The 25,575-nt window shown below is 42.3% G+C and overlaps 1 protein-coding gene across 1 annotated transcript in view; it reads left to right on the top strand.

Moving 5' to 3' along the window:
• The window catches only part of LOC121539438 (all trans-polyprenyl-diphosphate synthase PDSS2-like), a 62,057-nt gene that overhangs the window by 19,877 nt on the left and 16,605 nt on the right, over positions 1-25,575 (top strand). Inside the window, exons 3-4 of the mRNA XM_041847938.1 lie at positions 7,524-7,722; positions 21,463-21,537. Of these exons, the coding sequence (XP_041703872.1) occupies positions 7,524-7,722; positions 21,463-21,537 (274 nt within the window). The remainder of the gene's footprint in view (positions 1-7,523; positions 7,723-21,462; positions 21,538-25,575) is intronic.

Genomic DNA, 25,575 nt, shown 5'->3' on the forward strand with positions numbered 1-25,575 from the left:
GACAAATAACATTTGATTTGAGGTTTGACTTCAATCAGCCTGAAAATCTGTAGCAAGACTTGAAAATGGCTGTCTAGCAATGATCAACAACCAACTTGACAGAGCTTGAATAATTGTTTTAATAATATTGGGCAAATATTGTACAATTCAGGTGTGCAAAGCGCTTAGAGACCTACCCAGAAAGACTCAGCTGTAATCGCTGCCAAAGGTGATTCTAACATGTATTGACTTGAGGGATTGAATACTTATCTAATCAAGATACTGTATATTAGCATTTTATTTTCCATACATTTTTGTTAGATGTTTTTCTTCCACTTTGACAGAGTATTTTGTGTAGATCATTGACAAGAAATGACAAATAAATCCATTTGAATCCCACTTTGTAACACAACAAAATGTGGAGAAAGTAATAGGGTGTGAATACTTTCTGAAGGCACTGTATGTGACATTGTGCACAATTTTCAGGGACCCTTTTTGGCTCTTGAGTGCTACATTTAAAGCTACTGGCTTAAAGTATACAAAACCTTTGTAGTGTCACTTAAAAAAAAAAGAAAAGCTAGAAATCTACATCAGAATCCTCATAATGCATAAGTTTCATGACCTCATGTGCCTGCTACTAAGTCGTGACTCATGATGACTAACTATATTATATTGTACTGACTTTTGCATTTGTATACACAATCATATGTGTGTAGACTCACACAAACACTAAACCTAACCCTAGCTCAAAACCCTAAACCTAATTCTAACCCTAACACTAATTCAAACCTTAACCCTAAACCCCCTAGAAATAGCATTTGACCTTGTGGGGACTAAGAAAATGTCCCCAGTTGTGTTTGTTTACTATTCTTGTGGGGACACGTCCATACGCACGCACGCTCAGAGAAACCTCTACTGGGTCACCTCATTTGCGCCTTTCTTTCTGTACCACAACCCCCATTTCCCTCTCTCTCGTTCTGTCTCGCCCCCCTCTTCCCTGTCAGAGGGTGGGCTCATTAGCACCTGGGCCGGAGCACTGATGGGGGGGATTGATTGATACCTCTAGGGGAATGTTCTCCCCCCTCCTGACAGCCAGCATTTGTAAAATGTCTCCCACTCCAGTGCCCAATACTGATGGCTCACCGGGGAACTAAACATAGAGAGAGGGCCAGAGCTGTACGGAATCAGAGAGATGGAGCGAGAAAGACAGACAAAATCAGAGAGAGTGATAAAGACACAGACAGACATTCAGAGAGAGAGAAGCCAGATACACAGCTGTATTGCAGGGTAATGGGGACCCTGTAGAGGGAGGAAAATGGAACAGAACACTCAGGACAAGGGGCGTGTTGGGGGCGGGAACGCCTCAGCAAGATGGCATCAGTTGCTATGCAACCGGGTGCCAAAGCTATTTATACACAAGTTCCCTTTTTCCTCTCCTGGCGAAGACTCTGCTTATCATGAGTTGTAGATCTAAGGCAGAGAACGGGCGAGGACTCTGTAGTGGTCCTAGGGTGGGGTGGGAGGAGTGGTGGTGTCAGAATAGCTCCTATTGCCAACATTATTATTATTTAGCTGCATTTGTACAGGATGTACTCAATATCCTGCTTTTTACTTTTGCTGCAGTAACAATGTGTTCGGTATTTGTCTGAGATTTGTACCAAGGTTACTATTTGATATAGGGAGTATGACCAGATAAATTATTAAACTGCATTGAATGTTGAATCCAATAATCAAATAGGCCTATTTTGAATGTAAGGTCCAATTACATCATGTTAAATTAGATCAATTGTTCTCAACATTTAGGCTGTCATTTTCATCCCTAACAGCAACACAATTGCATCCTGTGTGTGTTAACAATAACATCAATGCAGTGGCAGGGATTGAAATGAAAGACATTGCCAAATCTACTCCTCTCCACAGAAGGGGTACAATAGATATGATTGAGCAGAGAAATAAATTATTGCATTTTAATAACAACTCTCTCTGAGCAACTGTAGAACATGCAATTACCTGCTATACGACGTATTATGGGCAGGAACAACTAGAATTGACAGACGACTGGAATTGAAATGTCTTATCAGGACTGTTTCACACCGGCTGAAAGATGGTCCTAAGTGGCCATCATCGCACCCATCCCTGGCTCCCTCCACAGACAGATCCCCCGGTCTGTCTCGCCCTGGCAGGCTCAGCCCATATGGAGAGGGACGTAATTATCCACCCGCAATGAATGAATCAACATTTGATTATAGGCTCCCTCAGGCCAAGTTCAAAGGCTCCATTCAAAAACCACTTGCACTTCTTTTCTGGTAATCAAGAATAACTTATTTCTAAGGACTATTATGGCACTGAGTAAAGGCTTATTTATTTTTCCTCAATAATGGTAAACTTTTTTTCTCCAATTTCTATAAAATCTATTCAAAATCTATTTTAAAAAAGCTCTGAAAAATTGTCTAATTTGTAGGATGTGTGAACGCGCTTTGGTGATGAAATGTCACTTCCTTATGCTATAAAATACATTGTACCAAGACAAATATAATTATTCATGTTCTGAATCGTTTAGTGGGGTTTTTGACCTGACGTAGATCTGTTTCGGATCGAAACGTTGTTAATAAAGCGGTGAATTAGGAGCTTTAACAGTGTGCAGGCATAATTGTTCTATACAGTTTTTTTCTAACATATCATTAACATATCCCAAAAGTTGGATTTCGTAAACTAATACATCCGATAGTAACCACCGAGCTCTGTTGACATAGCGGTGCAGGTTTCTCGTAACAACTTTTGAGGATTTTACATTTTGTGATGGTCGTCTTCAAAGTTGTTTCCGCAGGTCGCAAAAACCAACATTAGCATGACAGAGCTAAATTAAATGTAAAAGGCTTTGAAAATAAAAAGCTTGGTTATACGCTCAGTGCTCCGTTGATATTTCAGAGATACGTTTGTTTTTGTGGGAAATCTTTGAAAAATAACAGGAATTTTGAATGAATATGCAAATTGTATACTAAAATATGAAAATACTATGTCATGTCTCAAAATCGATATCCTGCGGATTCGAGAAGAAAGATGACGAGTTCAATGGGAAAGTGAGCCTGTCAGGTAGACAGGAGCCTTAATTCTAGCACAGAATCCACAGAATATTTTGTAAATATTTTTTGTATTTTACCCTCTATTTTTCTCCCCAATTTCGATCTTGTCTCATCACTGCAACCCCAACAGGCTCGGGAGGCGAAGGTCGACTCGTGTCCTCCGAATCAAAACAAACCGCGCTTCTTAACACCCGCCCACTTAACCCGGAAGCCAGCCGTACCAATGTGTCAGAGGAAACACAGTTCACCTGACGACCGAGGTCAGGCTGCAGGCGCCCGGCCCGCCACAAGGAGTCGCTAGAGCGCGATGAGCCAAGTAAAGCCTCCCCCCGGCCAAACCCTCCCCTAACCCAGACGACGCTGGGCCAATTGTGCGCCGCCCTATGGGACTCCCGATAGCCCGGGAACGAACCAGGGTCTGTAGTGATGTCTCTAGCACTGTGACACTCGGGAGCCCAACTTTCCTGATTTTTGACCACTTTTTTTTCTTCTTCTCTGGCCTCCATTGATTTTAATTCTGGCCATGCTACAATGGTAAAAACTCAAAAACCATTTGAACGGATTATGATAGAGACATGAGGTTTGGACTATTGGTTTTCTGAGAGGATTATCTACACACTTATTTTACCCATTGGTCAAAATATGTTTTTGATTGGACACCCTATAATTTGCACTTTTGATCTTTAAACCATTGGAACTCATAACATTTGATACATACATGCTGTTGTAGAAGTGAATGTGAAATACAATAAGCTCCAAAAGTATTGGGACAGTGACACATTTTGTTGTTTTGGATTTGAAATGATACAATGACTTTGAGGTTAAATTGCAGACTGTCAGCTTTAATTTGAGGGTGAACCGTTTAGAAATTACAGCATTAATTTTTTAAATAGTACCCCCATTTTAGGGGACCAATAGTATTGGGACGAATTCACTTGTGTGTTAAAGTAGTAAAAAGTTCTGTATTTGGTCCCATATTCATAGCACACAATGACTACATCAATCTTGTGACTCTATAAATTGGTTGGATGAATTTGCTGTTTGTTTTGGTTGTGTTTCAGATTATTTTGTGCCCAATAGAAATTAATGGTAAATAATGTATTGTGTCATTTTGGAGACACTTTATTGTAAATAAGAATATAATATGTTTCTCAACACTTCTACATGGATGTAGAAGTGTGTTTGGTTTTCGCCAGGCATAATGGGACCCATCTCGTCCAAAAAGTTAACTCAAGTTTTCCAAAAAGCACCTGGATGATCATCAAGACTCTTGGAAGAACGTTCTATGGACAGATGATTCAAAAGTATAACTTTTTGGACGACATGGTTCCAGTAATGCCTGGCGAAAACCAAACTCTGCATTCCACAGTAAGAACATCATACCAAAGGTCAAGCATGGTGGTGGTGGTGTGATGGTTTGGGGATGCTTTGCTGCCTCAGGACCTGGAGGCCTTAATAGAAGGAACCATGAATTCTGCTCTGTATCAGATAATTCTACAGGAGAATGTCAGACCATCCGTCTGTGAGCTGAAGCTGAAGCGCAGCTGGGTCATGCAGCAAGACAATGATCCAAAACACACAATCAAGTCTACATGAAAATTGCTAAAAAGCAACAAATTGGATGTTTTGGAATGGCCTAGTCAAAGTCCAGACCTAATCCCAATTTAGATGTTGTGGCAGGACTTGAAACAAAGCAGTTCATGCTTGAAAACCCACACGTCACTGAGTTAAAGCAGTTCTGCATGGAAGAGTGGGCCAAAATTCCTCCACAGCGACGTGAGAGACTGATCAACAACTACAGGAAGCATTTGGTTGGAGCCATTGCAGCTAAAGGTGGCACAACCAGTTATTGAGTGTAAGGGGGCAATTACTTTTTCACACAGGGGAATTGGGTGTTGCATAACTTTGTTTATGAAATAAATATGTAATTGTGTTATTTGTTCACTTATGTTCCCTTTATCTAATATTAGGTTTTGGTTGAAGATTTGATAACATTCAGTATCACAAATATGCAAAAGTAGAGAAAATTAGAAATGGGGCAAATACTTTTTCATTACATTTGACATTTTAGTCATTTAGCAGACACTCTTATCCAGAGCGACTTACAGTTAGTGAGTGCATACATTATTTTTATTTTATATAAATATATACACAGTGGGGGAAAAAAGTATTTAGTCAGGCACCAATTGTGCAAGTTCTCCCACTTAAATAGATGAGAGGCCTGTAATTTTCATCATAGGTACATGTCAACTATGACAGACAAATTGAGGAAAAAAAATCCAGAAAATCACATTGTAGGATTTTTTATGAATTTATTTGCAAATTATGGTGGAAAATAAGTATTTGGTCACCTACAAACAAGCAAGATTTCTGGCTCTCACAGACCTGTAACTTCTTCCTCCACTCGTTACCTGTATTAATGGCACCTGTTTGAACTTGTTATCAGTATAAAAGACACCTGTCCACAACCTCAAACAGTCACACTCCAAACTCCACTATGGCCAAGACCAAAGAGCTGTCAAAGGACACCAGAAACAAAACTGTAGACCTGCACCAGGCTGGGAAGACTGAATCTGCAATAGGTAAGCAGCTTGGTTTGAAGAAATCAACTGTGGGAGCAATTATTAGGAAATGGAAGACATACAAGACCACTGATAATCTCCCTCGATCTGGGGCTCCACGCAAGATCTCACCCCGTGGGGTCAAAATGATCACAAGAACGGTGAGCAAAAATCCCAGAACCACACGGGGGGACCTAGTGAATGACCTGCAGAGAGCTGGGACCAAAGTAACAAAGCCTACCATCAGTAACACACTACGCCGCCAGGGACTCAAATCCTGCAGTGCCAGACGTCTGAAGTTTGCTAGAGTGCATTTGGATGATCCAGAAGAGGATTGGGAGAATGTCATATGGTCAGATGAAACCAAAATATAACTTTTTGGTAAAAACTCAACTCGCCGTGTTTGGAGGACAAAGAATGCTGAGTTGCATCCAAAGAACACCATACCTACCGTGAAGCATGGGGGTGGAAACATCATGCTTTGGGGCTGTTTTTCTGCAAAGGGACCAGGACGACTGATCCGTGTAAAGGAAAGAATGAATGGGGCCATGTATCGTGAGATTTTGAGTGAAAACCTCCTTCCATCAGCAAGGGCATTGAAGATGAAACGTGGCTGGGTCTTTCAGCATGACAATGATCCCAAACACACCGCCCGGGCAACGAAGGAGTGGCTCCATAAGAAGCATTTCAAGGTCCTGGAGTGGCCTAGCCAGTCTCCAGATCTCAACCCCATAGAAAATCTTTGGAGGGAGTTGAAAGTCCGTGTTGCCCAGCGACAGCCCCAAAACATCACTGCTCTAGAGGAGATCTGCATGGAGGAATGGGCCAAAATACCAGCAACAGTGTGTGAAAACCTTGTGAAGACTTACAGAAAACGTTTGACTGTGTCATTGCCAACAAAGGGTATATAACAAAGTATTGAGAAACTTTTGTTATTGACCAAATACTTATTTTCCACCATAATTTGCAAATAACTTCATTAAAAATCCTACAATGTGATTTTCTGGATTTTTTTTCTCATTTTGTCTGTCATAGTTGACGTGTACCTATGATGAAAATGACAGGCCTCTCTCATCTTTTTAAGTGGGAGAACTTGCACAATTGGTGGCTGACTAAATACTTTTTTCCCCCACTGTATATATATTTTTCATACTGGCCCCCCGTGGGAATTGAACCCACAACCCTGGCGTTGCAAACACCATGCTCTACCAACTGAGCTACATCCCTGCCGGCCATTCCCTCCCATACCCTGGACGACGCTGGGCCAATTGTGCGCCTCCCCATGGGTCTCCCGGTCCCGGCCGGCTACGACAGAGCCTGGATACGAACCAGGATCTCTAGTGGCACAGCCAGCACTGCGATGCAGTGCCTTAGACCACTGTGCCACTCATAGCACTGTATGCTAACCTCGCCTCTTATTGTAATGGTGAGAGGTTAGGATGTCTTGGGGGTATGATATTTGTGCGGCTGTAACTTTTGGTCCCCTAAAATGGGGGGGACTATGTACAAAAAGTGCTGTAATTTCTAATGGTTCACCTGATACAGATGACAATACCCTCAAATTAAAGCAGATACCCACAGACTTCCAGTCATTTCTCTAACGCTAGTTTGTATTGGCTCTTGAAACTACATTTAACTTCCTTCATACTGGACACAGAGACATAAAAATGGCATCCACTAGTTCATCTGACTAGGGAAGTAGATAAAGGGCCTCATTGCCAAAATCCCAAAGTATCCCTTTAACCTCATTGTATCAGATTTAAATCCAAAGTGCTGGAGTACAGAGCCAAAACAACAAAAAATGTGTCACTGTCCCAATACTTTTGGAGCTCACTGTATGTGTTATATATTAAATTTGATGTTTTATTGATGTCATAAAGTATGTTTTTCTCCTCTGCAGCCAGCGGAACCTGGCTGAAATCACAGAGCTCATCCACACGGCCTTCCTGGTGCACCGTGGGATCGTCAACCTCAAGGAGTGGACCAACTCAGACGGACCCCTGAAGGACATGCAGTTTGGAAACAAGATGGCCGTTCTCAGTGGGGACTTCTTGCTCGCTAACGCCTGCACCGGACTGGCCCAGCTAAACAATACTAAGGTATGAAATAGTCATCATAGAAAGATTTCTTGCCCTGTAGCTTTTTTGTTCTGCTTTCAAATTAGTCTTCCAAAATGCAATCTGAATTCAGCCTTTTACCTGTGTGAGGTCTCAATAGATCTTCAGTGAGATGAAATGATACTTGACAATGTTGAGATCGTTGCAGTATGGCTAACGATATTGATGAGAACACAAACGGAGGAGTTTAAACACCACTTAATCTTCCTAGCTGTTGTGGATTGATTGAATCAACCAATATGTTCTCTCACTTAGGCCACTGGCAGGCAGACAGATACTCACACACAAATAAAAAAATATGTTTGGGTGGGAATAATGCACCCGCATATACACAGTACGTAGAAGAGGTTGCGTTCTCGTATGACCTTCTACTCATTCTTGCCAAGCACTTCTGCAGATTATGTGTGTTAGTGTGTGTCTGTGCGTGCATGTGTCTGTGTCTGGGTGCGGGCATGGGGGTCACAGATCACTTCCAGTGCATACGCTGGCAACCCTTTGCTGACAGAATCTGTCACCAAGCTCAACTGTCAGAATGTGGCTGCACAAAATAACCTATTTTGTCTTTGCTTTGCAATCTTAACAAATTATCCCCCCTGCCTCAGCTCAGATGGTTCATGCTCAGACAGAAAAACAGGCATTTAAAATGCCACCTAAAGTCATGGTGATCATGACAAAGGTGATAGTAGAAGTACCCCCCCTCCCCCCCTCCCCTCAAATACATTTGGGCATATTACAACAAAAACACATCTGGCAGCTTTCAGAGGTTGTCAGTGACAGTAAACATAGGCATTATTACATCTTAGTGTTATTCATAATATCTTATTTTTTATAATTAAATGACATTCTAGAGTTCCCCCTGCTGGACAAACATGCATGTCAAAATATGTTTGGGTGGGAATAATGCACCCCTATATACACAGTAAGTAGAAGAGGTTTCATTCTCGTACGGCCTTCTACCCACTCTTCCCCTCAGATGAAATCAAATCAAATGTTATTGGTCATGTACACATATTTAGCAGATGTTATTGCAGGTGCATCAAAATGCTTATGTTTATGGCTCCAAAAGTACAGTATACCCAAAAATAAATAAATTTTAAAAATATCAGAACGAGCAATGGCATAGCCCGGAATATATTACTATTTTTTACGTTGTAGAATAATAGTGAAGACATCAAAACTATGAAATAACACATGGAATCATGTGGTAACCAAAAAAGTGTTACACAAATTAAAATGTATTTTATATTTGAGATTCTTAAAATAGCCACCCTTTGCCTTGATGACAGCTTTGCACACTCTTGGCATTCACTCAACCAGCTTCACCTGGAATGCTTTTCCAACAGTCTTGATGGAGTTCCCACATGATTTGTTTAACACTTTTTTGGTTAATACATGACACCATATGTGTTATTTCATAGTTTTGATGTCTTCACTTTTATTCTACAATGTAGAAATTAGTAAACATAAAGAAAAACCCTTGAATGAGTTTGGAATATATTCATTAGGCCTTAATCTATGGATTTCACATGACTGGGAATACAGATATGCATCTGTTGGTCAGACACCTTAAAAAAAGGTTGGGGCGAAAAAGAGAAATGCTCACTAACAGGGATGTAAACAAATTTGTGCACTAAATTTGAGAGAAATAAGCTTTTTCTGCATATGGAACATTTCTGGGATCTTTTATTTCAGCTCATGAAACATGGGACCAACACTTTACATGTTGCGTTTATATTTTGGTTCAGTATACATATACATTGAGTATATACGTTTTTGAACACCTGCTCTTTACATGACTGACCAGGTGAATCCAGGTGAAAGCAATGATCCATTATTGATGTCACTTCTAAATCCACTTCAATCAGTGTAGATTAAGGGGAGGAGACAGGTTAAAGAAGGATTTTTAAGCCTTGAGAAGATTGAGACATGGATTGTGTATTTGTGCCATTCAGATTTTGAATGGGCAAGACAAAAGATTTAAGTGCCTTTTAACGGGGTATGGTAGTAGGTGCCAGGCGCACCGGTTTGTGTCAAGAATTGCAACGCTGCTCGGATTTTCACGCTCAACAATTTCTTGTGTATCAAGAATGGTCCACCACCCAAAGAACATCCATCCAACTTGACACAACTGTGGGAAGCATTGGAGTCAACATGAGCCAGCATCCCTGTGGAACGTTTTCGACACCTTGTAGAGTCCATGCCCCGATGAATTGAGGCTGTTCTGAGGGCAACTCAATTTTAGGAAGGTGTTCCTAATGTTTGGTATACTCAGTGTATATACAGTGGCTTGCGAAAGTATTCGCCCCCCTTGGCATTTTTCCTATTTTGTTGCCTTACAACCTGGAATTAAAATAGATTTTTGGGGGGTTTGTATCATTTGATTTACACAACATGCCTACCACTTTGAAGATGCAAAATATATTTTTTTGTGAAACAAACAAGAAATAAGACAAAAAAACAGAACTTGAGCGTGCATACAGTGAGGGGAAAAAAGTATTTGATCCCCTGCTGATTTTGTACGTTTGCCCACTGACAAAGACATGATCAGTCTATAATTTTAATGGTAGGTTTATTTGAACAGTGAGAGACAGAATAACAACAAAAAAAATCAGCATTTTAATGAGGGAAATAAGTATTTAGTACTTGGTGGCAAAACCCTTGTTGGCAATCACAGAGGTCAGACGTTTCTTGTAGTTGGCCACCAGGTTTGCACACATCTCAGGAGGGATTTTGTCCCACTCCTCTTTGCAGATCTTCTCCAAGTCATTAAGGTTTCGAGCCTGACGTTTGGCAACTCAAACCTTCCGCTCCCTCCACAGATTTTCTATGGGATTAAGGTCTGGAGACTGGCTAGGCCACTCCAGGACCTTAATGTGCTTCATCTTGAGCCACTCCTTTGTTGCCTTGGCCGTGTGTTTTGGGTCATTGTCATGCTGGAATACCCATCCACGACCCATTTTCAATGCCCTGATTGAGGGAAGGAGGTTCTCACCCAAGATTTGACGGTACATGGCCCTGTCCATCGTCCCTTTGATGCGATGAAGTTGTCCTGTCCCCTTAGCAGAAAAACACCCCCAAAGCATAATGTTTCCACCTCCATGTTTGACGGTGGGGATGGTGTTCTTGGGGTCATAGGCAGCATTCCTCCTCCTCCAAACACGGCGAGTTGAGTTGATGCCAAAGAGCTTGATTTTGGTCTCATCTGACCACAACACTTTCACCAAGTTCTCCTCTGAATCATTCAGATGTTCATTGGCAAACTTCAGACAGGCCTGTATATGTGCTTTCTTGAGCAGGGGGACCTTGCGGGCGCTGCAGGATTTCAGTCCTTCACGGCGTAGTGTGTTACCAATTGTTTTCTTGGTGACTATGGTCCCAGCTGCCTTGAGATCATTGACAAGATCCTCCCGTGTAGTTCTGGGCTGATTCCTCACCGTTCTCATGATCATTGCAACTCCACGAAGTGAGATCTTGCATGGAGCCCCAGGCCGAGGGAGATTGACAGTTATTTTGTGTTTCTTCCATTTGCGAATAATCGCACCAACTGTTGTCACCTTCTCACCAAGCTGCTTGGCGATGGTCTTTAACCCATTCCAGCCTTGTGTAGGTCTACAATCTTGTCCCTGACATCCTTGGAGAGCTCTTTGGTCTTGGCCATGGTGGAGAGTTTGGAATCTGATTGATTGATTGCTTCTGTGGACAGGTGTCTTTTATACAGGTAACAAGCTGAGATTAGGAGCACTCCCTTTAAGAGTGTGCTCCTAATCTCAGCTCATTACGTGTATAAAAGACACCTGGGAGCCAGAAATCTTTCTGATTGAGAGGGGGTCAAATACTTATTTCCCTTATTAAAATGGAAATCAATTTATAAAATTTTTGACATGTGTTTTTCTGGATTTTTTTGTTGTTATTCTGTCTCTCACTGTTCAAATAAACCTACCATTAAAATTATAGACTGATCATTTCTTTGGCAGTGGGCAAACGTACAAAATCAGCAGGGGATCAAATACTTTTTTCCCTCACTGTAACTATTCACCCCCCCCAAAGTCAATACTTTGTAGAGCCACCTTTTGCAGCAATTACAGCTGCAAGTCTCTTGGGGTATGTCTCTATAAACTTGGCACATCTAGCCACTGGGATTTTTGCCCATTCTTCAAGGCAACACTGCTCCAGCTCCTTCAAGTTGGATGGGTTCCGCTGGTGTACAGCAATCTTTAAGTCATACCACAGATTCTCAATTGGATTGAGGTCTGGGCTTTGACTAGGCCATTCCAAGACATTTAAATGTTCCCCTTAAACCACTCAAGTGTTGCTTTAGCAGTATGCTTAGGGTCATTGTCCTGCTGGAAGGTGAACCTCCTTCCCAGTCTCAAATCTCTGGAAGACTGAAACAGGTTTCCCTCAAGAATTTCCTTGTATTTAGCGCCATCCATTATTCCTTCAATTCTGACCAGTTTCCCAGTCCCTGCCGATGTGAAACATCCCCACAGCATGATGCTGCCACCACGCTTCACTGTGGGGATGGTGTTCTCGGGGTGATGAGAGGTGTTGGGTTTGCGCCAGACATAACGTTTTCCTTGATGGTCAAAAAGCTCAATTTTTGTCTCATCTGACCAGAGTACCTTCTTCCATATGTTTGGGGAGTCTCCCACATGCCTTTTGGCGAACACCAAACGTGTTTGCTTATTTTTTTCTTTAAGCAATGGCTTTTTTTCTGGCCACCCTTCCGTAAAGCCTAGCTCTGTGGAGTGTACGGCTAAAAGTGGTCCTATGGACAGATACTCCAATCTCCGCTGTGGAGCTTTGCAGCTACTTCAGGGTTATCTTTGGTCTCTTTGTTGCGTCTCTGATTAATGCCCTCCTTGCCCGGTCTGTGAGTTTTGGTGGGTGGCCCTCTCTTGGCAGGTTTGTTGTGGTGCCATATTCTTTCCATTTTTTAATAATGGATTTAATGGTGCTCCGTGGGATGTTCAAAGTTTCTGATATTGTTTTATAACCCAACCCTGATCTGTACTTCTCCACAACTTTGTCCCTGACCTGTTTGGAGGGCTCCTTGGTCTTCATGGTGCCGCTTGCTTGTTGGTGCCCCTTGCTTAGTGGTGTTGCAGACTCTGGGGCCTTTCAGAGCAGATGTGTGTATATATATACTGAGATCATGTGCCAGATCATGTGACACTTAGATTGCACACAGGTGGACTTTATTTAACTAATTATGTGACTTCTGAAGGTAATTGTTTGCACCAGATCTTATTTAGGGGCTTCATAGCAAAGGGGTGAGTACATATGCACTCTCAACTTTTCCGTTATTTTTTTTTTTTTTTTTTTTAACAAGTCATTTTTTTCATTTCGTGTATGTCCATTACATGAAATCCAAATAAAAATCCATTTAAATTACAGGTTGTAATGCAACAAAATAGGAAAAACACCAAGGGGGATGAATACTTTTGCAAGGCACTGTACAGTATGTATATGATGGTGTGTATATATACATTATGGACAGTATATGAATAGGAAAGGTGAGTACAGCAGTAGTTATATAGGATAAGCCTTGACTAGAATACAGTATATACATATGTTGTGGGTAAAACAGTATGTAAACATTATTAAAGTGACCAGTGTTCAATGACTATGTAACAGGGACTAAGTTCAGGGCAAGGTACTGGGCGGAGGCCAGCTAGTGGTGACTATTTAACAGTCTGATGGCCTGGAGATAGAAGCTGTTTCTCTCGGTCCCAGCTTTGATGCACCTGTACCGTCTCTGCAGTCTAGATGGTAGCAGGGTGAACAGGCTGTGGCTCGGGTGGCTGAGGTCCTTGATCTTCTTGGCCTTCCTGTGACACCGGGTGCTGTAGATGTCCTGGAGGGCAGGCAGTGTGCCCCCGGTGATGCGTTGGGCTGACTGCACCACCCTCTGGAGAGCCCTGCGGTTGCAGACCAGGCGGTGATACAGCCTGACAGGATGCCCTCAATGGTGCATCTGTAGAAGTTTGTGAGGGACTTTAGAGGCCAAGCTGATTTTCTACAGCCTCCCAAAGGTTGAAGACACGCTGTAGTGCCTTCTCCACCACACTGTCTGTGTGGATGGACCATTTCAGATTGTCAGTGATGTGCACGCCGAGGAACTTGAAGCTTTTCACCCTCTCCACTGCGGCCCTGTCGATGTGGATGAGGGGGGGTGGTCGCTCTGCTGTCTCCTGAAGTCCACGAACAGCTCCTTCATTTTGTTGGAGAGGTTATTTTCCCTAAACCACTCCGCCAGGGCCCTGCAGGCTGTGTCGTCAAGGTTGGTAATTAGGCCTACCACTGTTGTCGTCAGCAAACTTGATGATTGAGTTGGAGACGTGCGTGGCCACACATCCATGGGTTAAAAGGGAGTACAGGAGGTGAAAGTTTCACAAGCATTGTAAAGCATAGCCTAGTTGAAATGTCAAAATGTAGTACTCACAAATGTGTCTAAACAATGTTTGTGACACTGCCTCCTAAACAAAAGGACAATGACAAATAGAGAACCCGATTCAATCCTTGATGGAAAATATATACAGTACCAGTCAAAAGTTTGGACACACCTACTCATTCAAGGGTTTTTCTTTATTTTTACTATTTTTTACATTGTAGAATAATAGTGAAGACATCAAAACTATGAAATAACACATATGGAATTATGTAGTCCCCAAAAAAGTGTTAAACAAATCAAAATATATTTAATATTTGAGATTCTTCAAATAGCCACCCTTTGCCTTGATGACAGCTTTGCACACTCTTGGCATTCTCTCAACCAGCTTCACCTGGAATGCTTTTCAACAGTCTTGAAGGAGTTCCCACATATGCTGAGCACTTGTTGGCTGCTTTTCCTTCACTCTGCTTTCCGACTCATCCCAAACCATCTCAATTGGGTTGAGTTCGGGGGATTGTGGAGGCCAGGTCATCTGATACAGCACTCCATCACTCTCCTTCTTGGTAAAATAGCCCTTATACAGCCTGGAGGTGTGTTGGGTCATTGTCCTGTTGAAAAACAAATGATAGTCCCACTAAGCCCAAACCAGATGGGATGGCGTATCGCTGCAGAATACTGTTGTAGCCATGCTGGTTAAGAGTTCCTTGAATTCTAAATAAATCCCAGACAGTGTCACCAGCAAAGCACCCCCACACCATAATGCCTCCTCCTCCATGCTTTACTGTGGGAACTACACACAGCGGTTTGAACCAAAAATCTCAAATTTGGACTCCAGCCCAAAGGACACATTTCTACTGGTCTAATGTCCATTGCTCGTGTTTCTTGGCCCAAGCAGGTCTCTTCTTATTATTGGTGTCCTTTAGTAGTGGTTTCTTTGCAGCAATTCAACCATGAAGGCCTGATTCACACAGTGCCCTCTGAACAGTTGATGTTGAGTTGATGTCTGTTACTTGAACTCTGTGAAGCATTTATTTGGGCTGCAATTTCTGAGGCTGGTAACTCTAATAAACGTATCCTCTGCAGCAGAGGTAACTCTGGGTCTTCCATTCCTGTGGCGGTCCTCATGAGAGACAGTTTCATCATAGTGCGTGATGGTTTTTGAGACTGCACTTGAAGAAACGTTGAAAGTTCTTGAAATGTTCCGTATTGACTGACATTCATGTCTTAAAGTAATGATGGACTGTCGTTTCTCTTTGCTTATTTGAGCTGTTCTTGCCATAAAATGGACTTGGTCTTTTACCAAATAGGGTTATCTTCTGTATACTTCTGTCCCCCCTCCCGTCACAACACAACTGATTGGCTCAAACGTGTTATTTCATAGTTTTGATGTCTTCACTATTATTCTACAATGTAGAAAATAGTAAAAATAAAGAAAAACCCTTGAATGAGTAGGTGTGTCCAAACTTTTGACTTGTAGTGTATATCAAGATTTTTTTGTTATTGTGTTTGTGTGTCACACCAAGACAGACATGACTGTAGTAGCAGTCGTAGCATTAGCGCTTGGAGGTTTCACAAAAACCAGGGCATTTCTTTAGGGGAGCAATTCATCAGGATTATGTGTTCCCGGTCTTGAGAGGAATCCTAGGCCGGTACTTGTATAAATGGTAAAGTGATCTCAGAGCCCAGCTCCGGTTTCTCTCCCTCACAGACCTGTCGGCAAAACACGATCCGCCTGGATTTGGGAATAGAGTAAGGGGGAGGCGGGGGCTTATCTGAAACTTTCCAAATAAAGACCCCCCCTCTTCATTTTCCTCATTCCCAGCCTAGCAAAGACCGCACATCTGGTAGCACTGTAGGTGCATTGTCCTTTTGGACCTTTCGTGAGACTTGAGTTCCTTTAATATTTCCTAAAGGATCTGGTTACCCAGAGGGCACTACTAACACTCTGATAGAGACACAGTGCCACCATACTTGCAAATTATGAAAAAAAACGTATTGAATGTATTGAGGGAGTACAACGTATGTATTCTCTTTTTCTTGTCATCTACGTGTGAGCGAGGGTGCTATTTCAAATGTAGTCATGGATGCCCCCTGCAAGAGGGATTTGGCAACTGCAGACAGATGACACAAAGGTTTACATTTACGTCATTACAAATTGGTGCATTCAACTTATGATAGCCAGTGGGACAACCACATTTTTTTTATGGGGGGGGTAGAAGGATTACTTTATACTATTCCAGGTATTCCTTAAAGAGGTAGGGTTTCAAGTGTCTCCGGAAGGTGGTCAGTGACTCCGCTGTCCTGGCGTCGTGGGGGAGCTTGTTCCACCATTGGGGTGCCAGAGCAGCGAATTGCTTTGACTGGGCTGAGAGGGATCTGTGCTTCCGCAGAGGTAGGGGGGCTAGCAGGCCAGAGGTGGATGAACGTAGTGCCCTCGTTTGGGTGTAGGGTCTGATCAGAGCCTGAAGGTAAGGAGGTGCCGTTCCCCTCACAGCTCCGTAGGCAAGCACCTTGGTGTTGTAGTAGATGCGAGCCTCAACTGGAAGCCAGTGGAGTGTGCGGAGGAGCGGGGTGACGTGAGAGAACTTGGGAAGGTTGAACACCAGACGGGCTGCAGCGTTCTGGATAAGTTGTAGGGGTTTAATGGCACAGGCAGGGAACCCAGCCAACAGCGAGTTGCAGTAATCCAGACGGGAGATGACAAGTGCCTGGATTAGGACCTGTGCCGCTTTCTGTGTAAGGTAGGGTCGTACTCTGCGAATGTTGTAGAGCATGAACCTGCAGGTTCGGGTCACCGCTTTGATGTTAGCGGAGAACGACAGGGTGTTGTCCAGGGTCACGCCAAGGTTCTTTGCACTCTGGGAGGAGGACACAATGGAGTTGTCAACCGTGATGGCGAGATCATGGAGCGGGCAGTCCTTCTCCGGGAGGAAGAGCAGCTCCGTCTTGCCGAGGTTCAGCTTGAGGTGGTGATCCGACATCCACACTGACAAAGCTGTTCAGCCTCCCAAAATCATTGACTTGGCATCCCAAAGGTCACAATTTTACCTGGGGCAAGTTGAATCCTAAGTAAGAAAACAAATTAAGTAAGAAGAACCTTTCCTTTTTGAACATTTATTCCACTACATGCCCACACACCTGGACCTAGTAGACTTGTGAGAATTCCTCGAAGACGAGGGAGGGTGCTAGTGAAGAACATCTTGATCATGATGAATGTACAATACCACCCAGCGACACACTGTTGAACAGAGTGAAGTTATATCTAAAACAAGAAGAAGAAGTTATCAATACTGAGTTGGGTTCTTAATGACAAAGAACCACAGCACCAGATGTCAGACCACTGCTCAAGAGCCTCATCAACCCCCACGACATTTCCTGATTTCTGCTTTGCCATCTGCCTTTCAGCTCCTCAGACTTGACACGTGATAAAGCCTCATAATAATACAGTTTAAACTGGAGGTCGCTATAAATAAGATTCAAATTGACAAAGCTCAGTCCGGGTGTGCTTAATGAAAACAGCAGGCAGTCCTCAGCCAGTCCACACTGGTCCGATAATGAGCTGGCAATGTGAGGAATTAGAGATGGTCAATTTACAGCCCAGACACCCACTAAGTCTCCACCCTTATGTTTACAGCCACCGCCTTAGTCTAGGCCCCATCCTCTATACCAAGGATCATCAACTAGATTCAGCTGCGGGACAATTTTTTTCTTGAGTGGATGTTCAGGGGGCCGGAACATAATTACAAATAATTGTAGACTGCAAATTTTCTGCAAGAAGCCCAAACATAAATAATATTTGGGTAACACTTTACTTGACACCCAGCATCATAACACGGCCATAACCATGTAATAATATGTCATACGAGCTGACATAACTTGTCATAACCTACCATAATATGGTCATAACACTGTCATGACCCATATATTTACACTTGTTGTGACATATATTGCGTTATTTTATGGCGGGTTATGACACGTACATAAGAGTGTCAAAACCCATATTTATTCAAATGTGTTTTTTCCCTGCCAAGAACTTTCTTTTCGTTTGAAAGTTTTTTTCTTAAGTCCTTTGTTGTAATTAATTATTTACAGTCATGTTTTTTTCATCATATTAATAACTTGCAGAAAATACACTTTGACACTCATGAAGCATTATGACCGTCATAATCATATAAGCCAGATAGGCCTATCACGTACATGTCCTTATGTCAATCATCAGTCAAAAAGAGGGTGTCTTGTCCTGCTCCTGCATTTATCCCAGTCATCAGCAACAGAGCATTGGGGTATGTCTGACATCAATTTGTGCGCGATTACAATGATAATTTAAAATGGTCAATTTCATAAAATGTTGTATAACATAAACATACTGTTGACAAGTAGGCTATGGTGTAATGGTATGTTTTGGCTTGTGTGGTAGATTTTGTGGGTTTTGACACTCTTATGTAGTTGTCATAACCAGCCATAAAATAATGCAATATATGTCACAATAGGTCTAAATGAATCGAATCAAATTTTATTTGCCACATGCGCCGAATACAACAGGTGTAGACATTACCGTGAAATGCTTACTTACAGCCCTTAAACAACAATGCATTAATTTTTTTATAAAAAAGTCAAATAAAACAACAAAAAAGTGTTGAGAAAAAAAGAGCAGAAGTAAAATAAAATAACAGTAAAGAGGCTATATACAGGGGGGTACCGGTGCAGAGTCAATGTGCGGGGGCACCGGCTAGTTGAGGTAATATGTACAGTTGAAGTCGGAAGTTCACATACACCTTAGCCAAATACATTTAAACTCAGTTTTCACAATTCCTGACATTTAATCCTAGTAAACATTCCCTGTCTTAGGTCAGTTAGGATCACCACTTTATTTTAAGAATGTGAAATGTCAGAATAATAGTAGAGAGAATGATAAATTTAAGCTTTTATTACTTTCATCACATTCTCAGTGGGTCAGAAGTTTACATACACTCAATTAGTATTTGGTAGCATTGCCTTTAAATTGTTTAACTTGGGTCAAACGTTTCAGGTAGCCTTCCACAAGCTTCCCACAATAAGTTGGGTGAATTTTGGCCCATTGCTCCTGACAAAGCTGGTGTAACTGAGTCAGGTTTGTAGGCCTCCTTGCTCGCACACGCTTTTTCAGTTCTGCCCACACATTTTCTATAGGATTGAGGTCAGGGCTTTGTGATGGCCACTCCAATACCTTGACTTTGTTGTCCTTAAGCCATTTTGCCACAACTTTGGAAGTATGCTTTGGGTCATTGTCCATTTGGAAGACCCATTTGCGACCAAGCTTTAACTTCCTGACTGATGTCTTGAGATGTTGCTTCAATATATCCACATAATTTTCCTTCCTCATGATGCCATCTAATTTGTGAAGTGCACCAGTTTCTCATGCAGCAAAGCACCCCCACAGCATGATGCTGCCATCCCTGTGCTTCACGGTTGGGATGGTGTTCTTCGGCTTGCAAGCGTTCCCCTTTTTCCTCCAAACATAACGATCGTCATTTTTGTTAGTTCTATTTTTGTTTCATCAGACCAGAGGACATTTCTCCAAAAAGTACGATCTTTGTCCCCATGTGCAGTTGCAAACCGTAGTCTGGCTTTTATGGCGGTTTTGGAGCAGTGCCTTCTTCCTTGCTGAGCGGCCTTTCAGGTTATATCGATATAGGACTTGTTTTACTGTGGATATAGATACTTTTGTACCGGTTTCCTCCAGCATCTTCACAAGGTCCTTTGCTGTTGTTCTGGGATTGATTTGCACTTTTCGCACCAAAGTACGTTCATCTCTAGGAGACAGAATGCGTCTCCTTCCTGAGCAGTATGACGGCTGCGTGGTCCCATGGTGTTTATACTTGCGTACTATTGTTTGTACAGATGAACGTGGTACCTTCAGGCGTTTGGAAATTGCTCCCAAGGATGAACCAGACTTGTGGAGGCCTACAATTTTCTTTCTGAGGTCTTGGCTGATTTCTTTTGATTTTGCAAAGATGTCAAGCAAAGAGGCACTGTGTTTGAAGGTAGGCCTTGAAATACATCTACAGGTACACCTCCAATTGACATGACATCATTTTCTGGAATTTTCCAAGCTGCTTAAAGGCACAGTCAACTTAGTGTATGCAAACTTCTGACCCACTGGAATTGTGATACAGTGAATTATAAGTGAAATAATCTGTCTGTAAACAATTGTTGGAAAAAGTACTTGTGTCATGCACAAAGTAGATGCCCTTACCGACTTGCCAAAACTATAGTTTGTTAACAAAGAATGTGTGGAGTGGTTGAAAAATGAGTTTTAATGACTCCAACCTAAGTGTATGTAAACTTCTGACTTCAACTGTACATGTGGGTAGAGTTAAAGTGACTATGCATAAATAATTAACAGAGTAGCAGCAGCGTAAAAAGATGGGGTGGTGGTGGGGGGGCAGTGCAAATAGTCCGGGTATGATTAGCTGTTCAGGAGTCTTATGGCTTGGGGGTAGAAGCTGTTGAGAAGCCTTTTGGACCTAGACTTGGCGCTCTGGTACCGCTTGTCGTGCGGTAGCAGAGAGAACAGTCTATGACTAGGGTGGCTGGAGTCTTTGACAATTTTGAGGGCCTTCCTCTGACACCGCCTGGTATAGAGGTCCTGGATGGCAGAAAGCTTGGCCCCAGTGATGTACTGGGTCGAACGCACTACCCTCTGTAGTGCCTTGCGGTCGGAGGCCGAGCAGTTGCCATACCAGGCGGTGATGCAACCAGTCAGGATGCTCTCGATGATGCAGCTGTAGAACCTTTTGAGGATCTGAGGACCCATGCAAATCTTTTCAGTCTCCTGAGGGGGAATAGGCTTTGTCATGCCCTCTTCACGACTGTCTTGGTGTGTTTGGACCATGATAGTTCGTTGGTGATGTGGACACCAAGGAACTTGAAGCTCTCAACCTGTTCCACTACAGCCCCCGTCGATGAGAAATATATGTCATGACAGTGTTCTGACCATATTATGACAAGTTATGTCAGCTGTTATGACATTGTTATGACCGTGTCATGATGCTGGGTGTCAAGTAAAGTGTTACCCAATGACTAAAACATAATAGTTTCAAACCTTGCTTACATTTGTATACTATCACATATCTTTCTATTATGCGTGGGAATACTTTGGGGAACAGATTTCCAACATTAAAATCACTTGGAGCTGGAGTTATTTGCTCAGAAAACATGGGGGGCCAAATACAATCCAGTTGGAACCCTGCCCTATACCATCACCATCTCTCTTTAGAGCAATTTCAATACTACATAAAGTGCTTTCATGGTGGTTAACCAAAGCTTTTTTCTTTTGTGTTTGACAGGTTGTGGAGTTGATCTCGAGTGCCATTGGTGACTTGGTGCAGGGAATCTACCATGAGATGCCCAACAGTTTGGAGGTAAGACAATTTCCATACCACTACCAGGGACACCCTCGCCAGCTACAGTATAGCTAGTTACAAGTAGCTAGTTAGCTGTAAACTCACCTAAACAAACTGCACTATCAATTTAGGAGTCTACTATCTCACAATGTTCAACCTGCAGATCGTTGTGCCTCACAGAGTGGAGTCTTAACATTTGCAACTGCAGATATATTTTTGAGGAGATGGGAAACGTTGCCCATGCTACGTCAATAGGCCGCGCGGTGCATTCTGTGCGATTCTGGGACAAGGAGTGCTCTCCTTCAAGGAGTGAATGGCACTAGCTCAAAAACCCAACATTAGCACACATTTTGTCTACAAGAAGCACAACATTACAAATGTTTTCCGAGATGTGAGATAATTAACTTGCTATCTGTAATATCGTATAGCTTTGTAATCGTGACATTACATACTTTAGAGGAAAATAGGCCCGTTTCTCGAACTATACACTGACTTTGAGACAATTAGCTTAGCAACCGTGTGACGTAGCATGGCAACGTGAACGCAATTGGTCGACAGTCTGTTGGGTGGGGCATTATACGTTCCTTCATTCATTGGATTCCTATCTCCTTTCTATAATATCTCTGGCAACGCACCCTGGACTAAAGAGGCAGACAAATAGGAAAAATGTGCTAGACCCTCTGTTAAATTATACATTTCTCAAGGTAGGAATATAGCAAAAATATGATCGATAGCTCATTCGAGAGAAGACATCCTCCTGAGTTATGACATCGGACTGTATTGAAATCTGACATGTATGATAAACGTTTTTGCAATCTAGAAGTCGTATTCCTATTAACTTCCAGTGTAGTGAGAGTGACTTTATCACAGTGTTACTTCATACTGGCCGGATTTCTGCCTGCTTGAACGCCAATAACTCAGATTTACATGAAAACATGAAATTACCCAGGGAATCGATAGAACATCACTCAGAGATGCACAAAAACAATATAACATTCAAAATGGGTGAACCTTTCCTTTTAAGTATCTGTCTTATGCAATCATACCAAACAAAGCAAATCATACTAATTTGAGTGGCTCCTATTTACATTTACTATGTTACGTCTAGTCTGTGAGACCAGGCTGCCAGAAAGGTACATTAGCAGGCCACTCATATGATGTATTTTGTCAGGATGTAGCCCAGTGTTAAGATTGGATATAGGAAAATATGGGCTTCTCCTTTCCAACTTCCCGCCCGTTTTTAATGCTGTAGGCTATTTTACATTCAGCAAGCAAGAGCAATCATGGATCTCTCGTCCAATAGGCTATTAGTAGATTAAAGAAAATAAGTCAAAGTAAGTGTCCAACAAGCTTTTGAGACTATTCTGGCTTTTCCTGGGACTCCACAAGATGATTTAAGAAGAAAAGCTGTGACAGAGGCCAGGGGCCTCATTTATAACCGTTGTGTAAATGTAACACTAAATATCGGTGTGCGCACAAAAATATTGAGATTTATAAACTTGCCGCGAGCCATACATACGCCTGTTTCCCATTATAAATCAGACCTGTTGTGAAAGTGTTGCACGCGTGAACGAGCATTATAACTTTTATGGTGACAATTATGCCCTTATTTGCTGTATACAGTGCATTCGGAAAGTATTCAGACCCCTTTTCCACATTTTGTTATGTTACAGCCTTATTCTAAAATGGATCAAATTATTGTTTTCCTCATCAATCTACACACAATACCCCATAATGACAAAGTGAAAACAGGTTTTTAGAATTATTTTGCAAATGTATTAAAAATAAAAAACAGATATATTATTTTCCATGAGTATTCAGACCTTTTGCTATGAGACTCGAAATTGAGCTCAGGTGCATCCTGTTTCCATTGATCATCCTTGATGTTTCTACAACTTGGAGTCCACCTGTGGTAAATTCAATTGATTGGACATGATTTGGAAAGGCACACACCTGTCTATATAAGGTCCCACAGTTGACAGTGCCTGTCAGAGCAAAAACCAATGAAAAAGAAAAGGAGAGCCGCACACTCTAGGAGCTCAGATGCAATAATGTAATATCCTAATAACCAACGTTTCGACAGACAAGCTGTCTTCATCAGGGTATAATAACAAACACTGCGGGTCACTAGTTTATATAGTGTCAAAGGACACACGCAGGTGTCTGTAATCATGGCCGGGTGTGGCCTAATAGCATTGGTTAATTCACAGATCAACAGAACTTACAAAAAACATGTATAGCATACGATCATAGATACAACTTGCCAAATAGGCCCACAAACATTTACAATGAATAGCAAAATCACAATAATCACAAGAATGGCTTCAAATCAAAGTATACGTTGAGACCGAAGGGAGCAAGGGTCTTTAAATTAAAGATCCAGGTAGCCTCTCGTTTTAACAATAAGTTGTCGAGGTCACCCCCTCTCCTAGGCAGGGTGACATGTTCGATGCCGATATAACGTAGGGACGAAATCGAGTGGTTCGCTTCCAAAAAGTGGGCAGCGACTGGGTATGTCGAGTTTTTGCACCTAATGGTGCTACGTTGCTCCGAGATCCGTTACACTTGTAGTTTCCATCCGGTAGAGGCGCAAATAGACGTTGTACAGGGATATTTAGGGGTGGTAAATCCGAGTTTACCAATTGATCTCTGATGTTTCTGCCCCGCGAGAATACAACCAAGGGAGGGTCCGAAAACACATTTCCAATACTGTCATCGGATCTTAGAATGTGCCAATGTTTGTGAACGATTCCCTTAATTTGTTCAGTGCACTTTGAATAGCGTGTAGTTAGAACGCAATAATGCTTATTTTTGCGAGACTGTCCCTGAAAGAGGTCAAGTCTCAATTTGTTTTGAATTTTCTCAATAGCAGTGTTAATCTGACCATTTATGTACCCCCTCTCCTTGAATTTTCTTTGCGTCGCAGCCATATTTCAGTCGAAATCTGATTTGGTTTTTAGAAATTATTTTGATTAGACATAATTGGCTGTAGGGCAAACAGTTTTTCAAGGAAAGCGGGTGACAACTATCAGCCCTCAACAAACTGTTACGATCAGTAGGTTTCCTGTAAAGATCAGTGTATAGAACATTATCCTCACACAAAATCAGAAGATTGTGTGTCAGATTGCATAGTAAATCTCAGGTGCTCAGAACAAGAGTTAAGAAAAGCATGGAATGCCTGGAGCTGTTTTTAAATCACCCCTCCATAGAACAAAAATATCATCAATGTACCGTTTCCAAATAATAATGTTAGGCAAGAAAACATTTTTGAGAGGATTGAAAATGGACTGTTTCTCCATGTCACCTACATGCAAATTAGCATAGTTAGAAGCCATAGGGGATCCCATAGCAGTACCCTTCGTCTGAATAAAGAAATCATTTAGAAACATTAAGTAGTTGTGTGTGAGTACTATTTCAGCCAATGTTATAATGCATGCACTGGAAGGTAGTTCATTTGGGTCATGTTGCAGAAGAAAATGTTCCATGGCTTCAATACCGCCCTCGTGTGGAATATTCGTATAGAACGACTCAACATCAAAAGTAACTAGCAAGGTATTATCAGGGAGAGGATCAAGAGATTCAAGAGCAAAATCCAAGCCATGAGGTCGAAGGAATTGTCCGTAGAGCTCTGAGACAGCATTGTGTCGAGGCACAGATCTGGGGAAGGGTACCACAAAATGTCTGCAGCATTGAAGGTCCCCGAAAACACAGTGGCCTCCATCATTCTTAAATGGAAGAAGTTTGGAACCACCAAGACTCTTCCTAGAGCTGGCCGCCTGGCCAAACTGAGCAATCGGGGGAGAAGAGCCTTTGTCAGGGAGGTAACCATGAACCCAATGGTCACTCTGACAGAGGTCCAGAGTTCCACTGTGGAAATGGGAGAACCTTCCACAAGGACAACCATCTCTGCAGCACTCCACCAATCAGGCCTTTATGGTAGAGTGGCCAGACGGAAGCCACTCCTCAGTAAAAGGCACATGACAGCCCGCTTGGAGTTTGCCAAAAGGCACCTAAAGGACTCTCAGACCATGAGAAAAGATTCTCTGGTCTGGTGAA

This window comes from Coregonus clupeaformis, chromosome 25 (genome assembly GCF_020615455.1).
Source record: "Coregonus clupeaformis isolate EN_2021a chromosome 25, ASM2061545v1, whole genome shotgun sequence".
Taxonomy (NCBI): Eukaryota; Metazoa; Chordata; class Actinopteri; order Salmoniformes; family Salmonidae; genus Coregonus; species Coregonus clupeaformis.